Below are 12,826 nucleotides of genomic sequence, written 5' to 3'. Positions count from 1 at the left end.
TCATTTTAATTTTATGTAAAATGAATTTTGTGCAAAGATACTTGATTAACAAAAAACAACATCAACAACTTATTTAGATTGATACATAATATAAATAAATGTTTTAATTTGCGGATTCTGCTCCCAACCAGAAACCTTAGAGCATCTGTTATTCGAATGTAAAGAAAGACTTAAAATTTGGTGTGAAATTCTTGAGTGGATTGACTTTAGCAGAATTCTAACATGATGGACCAATGAGAGGAAGTGGACCACCTAGAAAACCAAGAAAAAGGGTTGGAAATGGCATGTCTTAAAAATTGCTATAGCTGAGACGATTTATGGCATTTGGATGCAGAGAAATGAGAAAATTTTCTTACAAACCTGAAAGAGAAGATAATTCAGAATATAACAATTAGATGCACTATGCATAAAAAATTTAATGTTCTTATAAATATCAATATATTAAGTATATAATGGTTAAATATATTTGATGTATACAACATATCCGTTTGGAAATGATTGAAAATTTGTCTTGTATTCCAAAAAAAAATTTATTACGTAAAATTATTTGTGTTCAAAGATATTTGATTAACAAAAAAATTACTCGTTTATTTACATTAATACATAATACAAATAAATATAATTGAGAGATTGAATCCTAAACGAATAACTTATATTTATTTATTTAAATAATACATATCAATTGAGCTATCCTTTCACCAAAATAAAATAAAAAATAAAAAATATGAGATTGAAACATGGAAATAGATATGGGTGTTCATTGCTTCACACAAATCCAAACCAAACTAGAATCCAAACTAAACCATGATATTTGAGTCGTTTTTTTAGTTCGGGCAAAAACCAAACCAAACCAAACAAATAAAACCAAATGATAATTGGTTCGGACAACAAATTTTCAAAATCCTATTCGCGAACCCGTCTCTCTGAACAAACCATATTAATTTATAATATATATTATCATTATCATAAAAATTAGTATAAGATATTCAACTTCAAAACTAAAAAAATGAAACGCCATTTGTGACATTCACATATTATATGAAGAAAATAAATTAAGAATTTTATATTATTATAGAAAATGGATTAATTACTATGCATTGTCAGTGTAAAAGATTTACACTGTCGATTCATCACTATCACCCGTTTACATTACTTTATAGATTTTTTAAATAAAAGTCAAACTTATTTCAATATCCAACGGATAAGATTAACTGACGGTGTAAAATCCTTTTACACTGTCAGTATATATCAATTAAATCCTATAGAAAATTAGTCGATGTAAGTTATATATATTTTTAAAATATTTTTCACATCCGTTTTTAATATATATGATCAATTTAACTCAAACCAACTCGTTATTTTTCGGTATGATTCAGTTTGAATTTTATCAAAAAGTTATGCAAATCCAATTCAAATAAATCCATATATTTTTGGTCGATTAAGGCATCTGATTTTCTTGAAACCGAACCAAATCGATCTACAAACACCCCTAAAAATAGAGTAGACTAAATGCCCAATAATTAATTCTAGAAGAAGTGAGTAAGATAACTTAGAGTAAGTACATCTCCCTATCATAACTTATACTTCCTTCATTTTTTAAATTAATATTGTTTTAACTTTTTCATAAATATTAAAAAATATACTATAAAATTAAAATATAAATAGTATATAAAATATACCTTTTAAGTAATTTAAAATAATATAAATTAAATGATTTAATAAAAAAGTACAATAAGTTCTTAAACACATATTGTTTATGACCAATAATATCAATAATTCATTTGTATCCTTAAATTTTATAATCTAATATATATTTTAAAAAATCATACAATTTTGACTAAAGAATAAGTTGTTTTAAAAAATTGTCTTAAATTATAAATTACTTCAAATCTCAATAAAATGATTTTTTAAAATGATCAAAATATAATATATTTAAGACAAATGAAATATTTTGGGACAAAGTAAGACTTACAAATATATATATTTTTATAAGGAATTTGCATGATTTAAATTTAAGACATTAGAGAGAAACACACTCTCAAAATTCAAATCTTTACTATTACACCACACACTAAAACTTATAAATATTAAAATATTATTATTATTTTAATTCAAAAAAGTTTAATAGATATTTATTGACAAATAAAAAATTATTAATAATCTATTATATTATTATTATTTTTTAAAGAGATTAATTGAAATACACTGTCAGTGTAAAGGGGTTTTACACCATCACTTAATTATAGACGTTTGATATTAAAAGAAGTTTGACTTTTATTTTAAAAATCTATAAAAACGGATGATGGTGATGAACCGACAGTGTAAAACTTTTTACACTGACAAAGTATAGTAATTAATCTTTTTTTAAAAATATAACGTGATGTGTGGTGTGATACATAATGGTCACAATGTAAAAATAATTTAATTATTCTTTTTTTTTTCTTTTAAAAAATCAAATATACACATTTTAAAATAATAGTTTTAGACTTAAAAAAAATCATTTTTCATTAAAATACATACGTTTGGTCAAAATAAATAAATACACTTGTTAAAATAATAATGTAATCCTTGACCAAAAACAAGTTTAGCATTTTTTCATTAAAATACACAAGTTTGGTCAAAATAAAAAATATACTATACATAAGTAAAGTAAAAAAAAAATTCAGTATTTTTTCAGTGTATCCACTATTATTCGTTTTTCTCCCTCCAAAATCGTGTGGATCTCTGCAAAAAATTCCCATAAACTCATCCATTCCCATTTCTTTCTCCATCCCAATCTTTCTCCATCATCATCGTTGTTTCATTTTGTTACCGATCGAAATTGAGAATTGATCTTAAATTTGTTGATTTAATAAGATCTAGGGTTCCGCTGATTCCACAGCTGTAATAACAATCAATCGCATTTATTCCTTTCCGACATAGAATCTAATCTGCACGCGGTTTCTCTACAAACGCATTGAAAACCTAATCCCCGATTTGATCGATACATTTGGTTTTTGATGAGAATGGAGATTGTTAGCGATGTGGCTTCATTGGATGTTGAATTGTTGCAGCTCCCAGAGGTGTCTACTATGGGACTCAAGTCTAATTTCACCTTCGTCCAGACACTTTATAACCAGTGGCTTTCGCTTCCTGAAACGAATCGCTTGGTATGTGTTTCGTTTCCCGTTTCTCTATTCCGAATTCATTTCATATCGCTATTGTCTGTTCATTTTCATTTTGGAGATTCTAATTCTAATTGGCTCTTTTCTGTAGGCAACATCATTGCTAAATGATGTGAAATCCGGTGTTCCGTTAAATGTTCCCGGTAATTGCTCAAGTCCAAATGCTTCTGGCAATACTTTGCCCTCTATGTTTCCTGCTGGCACTGCACCGCCTCTTTCACCGAGAAGTTCGTCTGGCTCCCCTCGCGTGGTGAAACATAGACTTGGCCTTTCTAATCTCGGTTCTTCTTTTAAAGTTGTTAGCGAGCCAGTTAAAGAACTTATACCTCAGGTGAGGCTCGTCTGATAGGTTTGCTTGATGTTTTATATTATAGTAAAGAATATCTCACTATAACTATATGTAAAAGGAAGATATGAATATGATATCCTATTACGGTATTACCATCCTGTTTTCATTCTATGTTCATGCTTGTAACAACTAGTTGTGTGCTTGCAGTTCTACTTTCAAAATGGGCGACCTCCGCCCAATGAGCTGAAAGAACAATGCTTGCTTAGAGTTGACCATTTTTTCTCCGATCACATGGATGGGCTGCAGATACATGGTGAGATATTGCTCATAAATGGGTTATAGCTTGAAAGGCCAGTTGACAACTTGGGAAAGAAGGTTTCCAATTAGCAGCACATTGTAGTTGTTTAAGCAATCGGCACGCTACTGATTTTGACTAAAATTAACTTATTTTTAATGTTTCCAAGAGACAAAAAATGATTATATGTCTAGTGTTCACTCTGTAGCATACAAAAGAGTTTATAATAGCTCAGTTCTGATTTTTTGTTTTTCTATGGTATGCCAGAATTCAAGTCAGTTACCAAGGAAGTATGCAAGCTACCGTCTTTTCTTTCCACATCTCTTTACAGAAAGATCGAAAATGGAGCTGGTATTGTGACAAGGTTTGTACTTTAAACTTTTGTAACAAACTTGCATATTTCTCTGTTCCATGAACATGAATGGTAATTCTCGGATTTAGCTGTTTGGATGGTTAATATGTTGATGTCTCCAGTGTTGTCATCTTAGGTTGCAGAAAATAGCGGTTTTTTCAAATTCCGCTACACAGCAGTGCTTTGGCAGTCTCTATTTGACAAAATGTTGTACTAAATAGCTTATTGTTGATTTGTTCAAATTCCGTGATGATATAATCCGCTATTTAATAACACTGGTTATCTCTAGATGCTGACAGCCTGGAATGCCATAACAATTGTTGTGTGTTAATACTATTACTAAGTAGTACTACTGATTATTCAGTAATGAAAAGTGCTTTTAGGATTATATTACCCTGTTATCCCTTATTTAGAAATTGCTTGAAAATATACGTATTCATGTTGAAGTTATATGGGCGCGTGACTCTGGAATACTTCACATCTTAAATTTAATATTGAATCTTTTGTGGCAGACTTTTAAGAATTCATAATTTTGTTAATATTGGAAAAGATCCTCATTTGACATCTCGGCAGTTTAGTAAAGGAAACTATTATCATTTAATAATGAAAAGGATATTAAAGAAAAAGGAAACCATTACTACCTCGGTCCTGCATAATTTTCCCGGTCCATTTTTGTAAACACAACTTGTTTAACTCTTCCTTTCCCATACTACAAGAATTACAATTTAATGATCTTGTTCGTTGTAATTATTATTTCGTATTGTGTATGCTTTATTCTTTGATGTAATATTCCTGCAGGAAAGCATTCATTGATTATTGGATTAATGGCAACATGCTGACAATGGATATAGGGACCCAAATATACAAAATTTTGAAGCAACCACAGTTCAATTACCTTACTCAGGTTTGTTGTTTATATTCCTTTTTCTTTTTCTGCTTTTCATTTCATATATTTCTCCTCCCTTGAACATTACACTCCGTCATGAGTTATGACCTAATGAAATGTATCAAACATGTCATTTGTTCAATTTCCATTTGATACTAAATGACTTACCTTTTTAGGGTCAAATTTATTAATTTTTTTGGCTTTAGTATTATAATCCCATCGGTCCTTTTTGAGAACTATATTATACTTCATATCAGGATGATTTTAAACCTATACTACGTGAGCTTTTGGCAACTCATCCTGGGCTGGAGTTCCTGCAGAGCACACCTGAGTTTCAAGAGAGATATGGTTTGTCTTCCATCTTGCTTATAACTGTGCCTTTATATGAGTTAGACATTCCCTGCCCTATATGAGTTCTTTGCTATGCTTGGTTCACTGACTTATCCCTTTTCTTAACTTGATCTTACTAATGGTTTCTGACTTTGTATCGGTTGGAATTTCCGCCTTCATTGCAGTGTGCCCCCAGTCGCCTAATTGCGGCATTTGACTTGCCTTCATTGCAGCCTCCAACACCTTCATTGTGTTGGGGTTGAAGGTGTAGATTTAGTCTCACATTGCTTAGAGATATGGCTTGTGATACGATACTGAGTTCTTATATGTGTGATGACCCATTCATTGATGTCAATACACATCAGTAAGAATAATATTCAGTTAGAGTATTCCCTGATTTTAAGGGATTTTCTGTTATAAAAGAAAGGGGAGGGAAATGATTAGGCATTCATGAAGTTTGTTAGAAAACAGTTAAGAACGAATTTTCTCTGCTTTAGGAGCATTCATAGAACTCTGGTTTACTTTTTCTTGTGCCATTTTCACCATTGTAGAGCCTTGAGCTCACCAATTTCCAGTCAATAATATACAGTTTTTTTTCTTGATTTTCCTTGTACTATCAGCTTGCGTAGTGTTTGTTTATAAAGCTTGGGCAGCCCTCACCCTACAAGTCGGTTTTGTAGGGTTGAGTTAAGCTAAACCACATTCCTTGAGATGGTATCAAAGCCTATCCTAGATCATATGTTGGGCTTCCCACATCGTCCATGCTTCGGCTTCATTGAGGCCAGAGTGAACACCTTCATTGTGTGTTGTGTTTATAAGTGGGGGCAATCCTCACCTTACAAGTCGGTTTTCTAGGGATGCGTTAGGTTCAACCCAAATTTTGAGAGTATCATTTGTGTATGTTTTTTTTATACTGTTTTGTCGACAACAATATTATCCAACCCATTTTCTGTTAACACCATTTGTCAATCATATCTTTACACTTTTCACACTCAATACAAGTCTTACCTCTTTCTCAGTGGTGCCATGCTCTCATGTACTTGCTTTTCCAATGGCCCAGCTGAAACCGTGATATATAGAATATATTACTTCATCAATAGATCAGGAAATGGTCGTCTTACCCTGAGGGAGCTGAAGCGTGGAAATATCATTGATGCAATGCAGCATGCCGATGAAGAAGAAGACATCAACAAAGTTTTGAGGTAGATATACCGTTTGAAAATGTCATTACAATGCACTTCAATAAATGACCTTCGTTTCTTTTTTCAAATGAACTAAGTATACTTACATTGAAATGCAGTAATTGTTTTTGCCTTTCCATAATTTTGTCTGCAGATACTTCTCTTATGAGCACTTTTATGTTATATACTGCAAGTTTTGGGAGCTGGATACAGATCATGACTTCTTGATAGACAAAGAGAATCTTATCAGATATGGCAACCATGCACTTACCTATCGAATTGTCGATAGAATATTTTCTCAGGTTGGTGCAGATCACAATATTATATGTTGCTTTTGTCTTACAATGTGACCACAACTGTCTTCAGCTAGATAGAATCCAAACCCTTGACCCCACACCTCCTTATAGACATATACGATCTGTCCACTTTTTTATATGATTTATCAGATCATTTGTTGATGGACTATATTTGGATCTATTATCAGGTTCCAAGAAAGTTTACTAGTAAAGTTGAGGGAAAGATGGGATATGAAGATTTTGTTTATTTCATACTATCAGAAGAGGACAAAACATCTGAGCCAAGTCTTGAGTATTGGTATTTTGTTTCCCATTCATTTTTCTGGTTCATGTGTCAGTTTGTCCCCTCCGTTAAGATGCCACCGGATTAGTTGCTATGAATTTGCTAATACTTGAATGGTGCATTATTATAGGCTTGTCTGTAACATGTTTTAATTGTTTTGGATTATTTTATTTTTAAACAGTTTTTGAAAGGAAATAGAGGAGCAATAACATTTTGTATGTTATTGCCGTTATTGATGACAGTTTTCTTGAATTGTTTCCTTGTTTTCAACTACTTATAGTAGAAAAACCAAAAAGGGAAAAATACTTTCCTCATATTTGCATAGTAAAGCAATCTACCAAACATATTTTGTTCTTTAAATAACTGTTTTGAATTAAAAACAGTTCCAAACACATCCAAACTCTTGGAGAAACACGGTCCTCTTTGCCGAACTTCATGGCCCTTAGGGAAACATTAGAAAATTTACCCAGTTGATGCTTATTTGCTGTTGACTTTAACTCTGACTTGTCATGATTAGGTTTAAGTGTGTTGATTTGGATGGAAATGGAGTTCTAACAAGGAATGAACTGCAATTTTTCTATGAGGAGCAACTGCATCGAATGGAGTGCATGGCTCAAGAACCGGTTCTTTTTGAAGACATACTGTGTCAAATAATTGACATGGTTAGATGTGAGGTCTGTTTTTCAATCTTCCTTTTATCGATTGTTTGGTCATGTTTCATTATGTCATTAGGAATTCACATCAGGTGGAAAATGATGCAATTCTTCTACCAAGCAGTTAAAAAGTTTTTTCTTTTCATGGAAGATGAGATATTCCAATTTGCATTTTTGGTTCTTCACTTTTTTCCTGAATTTAAAATTAAAATTTTTCATTCTGCAGAACGAAAGCTATATCACTCTGCGTGACCTGAAAGGTGGTAAACTCTCTGGAAGCATTTTCAATATCCTATTCAATCTAAATAAGTTCATGGCCTTTGAAACTCGTGACCCGTTTTTGATTCGCCAGGTACATGAATGTTCAATAAAAGTTTATATTTACCGACTCATCATGATTGATTAGTTTTGACCACTTTGGCGGTGTATGTCATGTGTGAACTAACAGGAACGTGAGAATCCTACGTTGACAGAGTGGGATCGCTTTGCTCACAGAGAATATATCAGGCTTTCAATGGAAGAAGATGTAGAGGATGTTTCTAATGGAAGTGCAGAAGTTTGGGATGAATCACTAGAAGCTCCCTTCTGACATCTTCTATGTAAGTTGAAATATGATGCTACAAAACCACTTTTACTTTGCATCACTGATAGAGCTCACTGATATAATTCAGTATATATAATACATAATGCAGTATATGAAAAAATATCAACGCCCTAGATCGGATGAGTGGCCCTTGTGCAGAGATTGTAGAGCCGGGTCACCTTTGAGTCCTCCTCCATTGCACCTGCGAAATTGGAACATTCCAAGGCTTGCCGCAATGGAATAATGTATTTTGGAAGGGTGCTGATAGTGACAGACATTGGGACGTTTCTCATTGAAGTTTTTGTTGCTTATACCAATTGTCCGTGTAAAGCGAGGACATTTTTGCTAAGTGATTAAGCCTCGAGTCGAATTAAATAAAATAGGTGTCATTGAGTATGCTTGCTATTCAAGTAACCAGAAATTTAGATGTTTGTTTTAAGTTTGTTTTAATGGTCTAGTCCCTTTGGCCTATGATCACTTTATTTGTAGATTACATTTCCAATTTTCCGGCCTCGTCTGCTACTCCGGCCATCATATATTTATATTTATGTATGACAATTTTTTTAAGTAAACTACTTTTTCATTTAAAATATTTTTTTCTTATATTTTGTAAATCCAAATCAATCAAATAAATTAATAATAATATTTGTTTGATTCGGTTATATATATATATATATATATATATATATATATATATATATATATATATATATATATATATATATATATAAACACTCTTATGAAAATCATGAATCATGAGTGTTTTTTTTAGAAATGTGTTTTGTTTGGTCTAATTTTAATGAAATCATGTTTTAATTGAGCGATTCATGTAGTATTACATTCATATGTGGTTGTTGGAAGCCAAATCATTAGGATGTTGTATGTGTAGGGATCTCAATTAAACGCAATGTAGAATTAAAAATTATGTATGATTTGATGAAGTTGCTGATATGCTTTGTTTTATAAATCTCAATGAAATAGATGTATCACAAGTAAATAAATAATTTGTTTGTGATATATCATTACGAGGATATAGCAAGTAACTTGTATATGTATAATATGTTAATTTTAATTTTGATATTTTTGAATAAAACAAACTCATGTCCATTATATGTTTGACTTGGTTCCAATGTCTTTGTGTAAATGAAAAATTATATCTCTCTCTAAGATTGAAAACAAGTGATATATCAAGACATATATAATATCAAGATATCCAAATACTCCAATCATGTTAAGATATGGTACTTCAAAATCAAATATATCTTTAATAGACGTTGATAACAAGTGATATATCAAGAGTTACTTGATTTTGAAAACAAGTGATATATCAAGAGTTACTTGATTTTGAAGTAAATGAAAAAAGGATCTTTGTGTAAATGAAAAATCTTAGAGAGTGATATAATTTTTCATTTATACAAAGTCGAGGTCAAAAAGGATCTTTCTCTGCATCCAATAATCTAACAATCACTGGAGTAGCCAACAAGCGAGATTTGTCCATATGAAAATGTTTTAACATTTTTGCTGCATAAGCTTCTTTGAAGAACAAATATTATGTGGTATAAATGCTCAATTTGTAAATCTAGACATAACTTTGTCTTTTTTATATCCTTCACGTCAAACTTTTTCTTTAAGTAACTTATAGCATTTGAAAGTTCTTAAGAAGTTCCAATAATATATATGTCAAATATTGTAGCAAATTCTTTTCCATATTTTTTTTTATAAAAATACAAGGACAAATGAAGTTATTTGTATATCCTCCCTAAGTAAATATTCACTGAGACAAATATACCGCACACGTCTAGATTGTTTTATCCAATTGAGAGACTTGTTCAATTTGATGGAGTAGCTTCCTTGAGATCCAACATTATGTGTCTTAGATATATTAAACTCTTAAGGAAATTTAATGTAAATATCACTATCAAGTGAGCAATACAAATAAATTGTTACAACATTAATCATGTGGAAATTAAACCCTTCATGTGCTAATGATTTATTAAATATCGAAAAGTACTTGCATCCACTATAGATAAATATATCTTAGTAAAATCAATCCAAGGTCTTTGCGAAAACTATTGGACGGCAAGTTGAGCTTTGTAACTCACAATTTCAGTATTTTTATTTTGTTTTCGCCCGAAAATTCATTTGTATCTAATTGACTTCACACCTTGAGGTGTTTGGACTACAAGTCCAAACAATTATCTGTTGTAAAGTGAACTTAATTGTGCTTCAAATGTATCTTTACATTTTGGTCAATCCTCATTTTGTCTTAAATTTTTAATAGACGTTGATTCACGATCCTCTTTATCATTTACCACATTTAACGCTATACTATATGCAAAAATATCGTTAATGTAGACTTTGTGTCACTTCCATTGTATCCCATTATGAATTTAATTTATCAGGATCTCTTTATTTTAATGAATTTCAAGTATCTTATCAGTCTTTTCTAGAGCTAAAATGTTTATTATGTTTGAAGACTTTTAGATTTTCTATATCCTCGCTTAAGCTATCTTTATTCTTAGCTTTCTTCTTGTTTGAGGAGTTTTATCTTTGAAATCGGTTGGTCTGTCACACTTCATGCGTGGTTGACACTTGTTAGATTATCCAACATAGACATTCATTTTTATTTGAGCATTAGCTATTGGTATATATGATTTAGTCACACTTTTTAGATTAGTAAATGCACTTGGTAATTGATTTGTTAAGTTTTGCAAACGAATTATCTTTTGAACTTTTTGTTCAAATTATTTATTTTGAGGATCAAGACAAGACAATAATAATACATTCCAATTGATATTTATTTGTTGTTTATTATTCTCCCCCCTAATATTGAAAAACTTGATTCATCAAAATGACAATTAGCAAATCGAACACTAAATAAATCTCTTGTGGTTGGTACAATAGACATATAATATTAATTAAATGATTGATATGAAAATTCTTCAACATTATCAAGATGCATTTTCTTGATAGGATGATTCCTAAAATAAGATCTTATTCAAATTAGTTAAGTTAACAATCTCGTAAATGCCTGGTTGAGTTGACGACAAAAAAAACACATAACCATAAAATATCACGACGTATACGTTCTAAAAATTTGAGTTTCATTTTCAATTTTTTTTGGTGATGGTGAAATTATCAACTTCCCTCGAGAGCAAGAGCTAGATGAGAAGATATTAGATTGAATAATCTTCCGACTCTTCAATTTATGACCACATGAATTTTCAATTATTTTTTACATTAATATATATCATGAATGACCAAACTGATCATACCAAATTACAAATTTATTATTATTTATAGGTTTAAATAGTCTGTTGATCTATGTAAGTTAGAGAATTTTTGATTTTGATCTCTGGATCCAAGGACCTTGACATTTCTAAAATAACCCTTAACCACTAGACTAGCCAATCCTTCATACTTAATTTCATATACCGCCTTGTACACCTACACCATATATTACTTTTCACCAATACGGTGAACAGTAAAATATTATAATAATATATATATTTTTTAAAATATAAAAAATTATTATTATTATTATTTTTTATTATCTGAATGTTTATTAATCAATTTCATAACTATTTTAATCAACTTCATAACTTGCATTAACCAACTTTTGTGACTATTCAAAATTATTTTTAATATCTGTTGGTTTATTAACCAATTTCATAGCCTCATTAGCCAACTTTTTACTTTTCATTAACCAACTTCGATTTATTAATAAAAATCATTTTTAATATCTGAACGTTTATTAACCAACTTTATCACTTTATTAACAAATATTTTGCATTTAATTAACCAACTTATTTCACTATTTTAAGTAACTGTTCACGCGCACAGTTCATAGACACTGTTCATGTGTATTGTTCATACACGGTTCACGTACTGTTCATAAATATATTATTTTTTATTTTAAAAATACACTGTTCACCATATAAATACGGTAAACAGTGTATACGGTGCAAGTATTGGACGTAGAAAATGGTGTAGGAATAGTAATGCTGATATATAAATATATATATATATATATATATATATATATATATATATATATATATATATATATAGAGAGAGAGAGAGAGAGAGAGAGAGAGAGAGAGAGAGAGAGAGAGAGAGAGAGAGAGAGAGAGAGAGAGAGAGAGAGAGAGAGAGAGAGAGAGAGAGAGAGAGAGAGAGAGAGAGAGAGAGAGAGAGAGAGAGAGAGAGAGAGAGAGAGAGAGAGAGAGAGAGAGAGAGAGAGAGAGAGAGAGAGAGAGAGAGAGAGAGAGAGAGAGAGAGAGAGAGAGAGAGAGAGAGAGAGATTATTTCACATTGTTTCTCCATTTTTGAAAAATATTGTTATTCCTATTAAATAAATATTAAATATAATTGAAACTTTAAATATAAATTTATGGTTAAAATATTTGAAATATTTCAATTATAATTGAAACTTTAAATAATATATAAATAGTTGAAATATTTAATAGAATAATTATTTAGTAAACTAAATAGTTGAAACAGACTAAATATTT

At 30.6% G+C, this 12,826-nt stretch overlaps 1 protein-coding gene across 2 annotated transcripts; it reads left to right on the top strand.

Moving 5' to 3' along the window:
* Positions 1-2,669: 2,669 nt before the first annotated feature.
* LOC127132196 (probable serine/threonine protein phosphatase 2A regulatory subunit B''delta) lies at positions 2,670-8,904 on the top strand. 2 transcript variants are annotated; one of them, XM_051061091.1, is made up of 13 exons: positions 2,670-3,149; positions 3,256-3,495; positions 3,661-3,766; positions 4,016-4,112; positions 4,899-5,004; positions 5,244-5,334; positions 6,377-6,518; positions 6,652-6,799; positions 6,982-7,091; positions 7,594-7,750; positions 7,956-8,081; positions 8,178-8,328; positions 8,422-8,904. In XM_051061091.1, exons 1-12 carry the CDS (start codon positions 3,000-3,002, stop codon positions 8,316-8,318), a joined length of 1,614 nt encoding a protein of 537 aa, XP_050917048.1. In that variant the 5' UTR covers positions 2,670-2,999; the 3' UTR covers positions 8,319-8,328; positions 8,422-8,904. The 2 variants fall into 2 exon arrangements, with proteins under 2 accessions (XP_050917048.1, XP_050917049.1); XM_051061092.1 differs by lacking the exons at positions 2,670-3,149; positions 3,256-3,495 and having other exon boundaries at positions 3,699-3,828.
* The last annotated feature ends 3,922 nt before the right edge of the window (positions 8,905-12,826 follow it).

Source organism: Lathyrus oleraceus, chromosome 3 (assembly GCF_024323335.1).
Source record: "Lathyrus oleraceus cultivar Zhongwan6 chromosome 3, CAAS_Psat_ZW6_1.0, whole genome shotgun sequence".
NCBI lineage: Eukaryota > Viridiplantae > Streptophyta > Magnoliopsida > Fabales > Fabaceae > Lathyrus > Lathyrus oleraceus.
The sequence above is the reverse complement of the archived record's forward strand: the minus strand, read 5'-3'. Positions and strand labels throughout refer to the sequence as shown.

Bases quoted from the DNA above. Each gene is read 5' to 3' on its own strand.
- LOC127132196 (XM_051061091.1), top strand. From the start codon at position 3,000: ATGAGAATGGAGATTGTTAGCGATGTGGCTTCATTGGATGTTGAATTG. The intron at 6,519-6,651 runs GTAGATATACCG...TTTTGTCTGCAG, and splicing joins GACATCAACAAAGTTTTGAG to ATACTTCTCTTATGAGCACT. The intron at 7,751-7,955 runs GTCTGTTTTTCA...TTCATTCTGCAG, and splicing joins TTGACATGGTTAGATGTGAG to AACGAAAGCTATATCACTCT.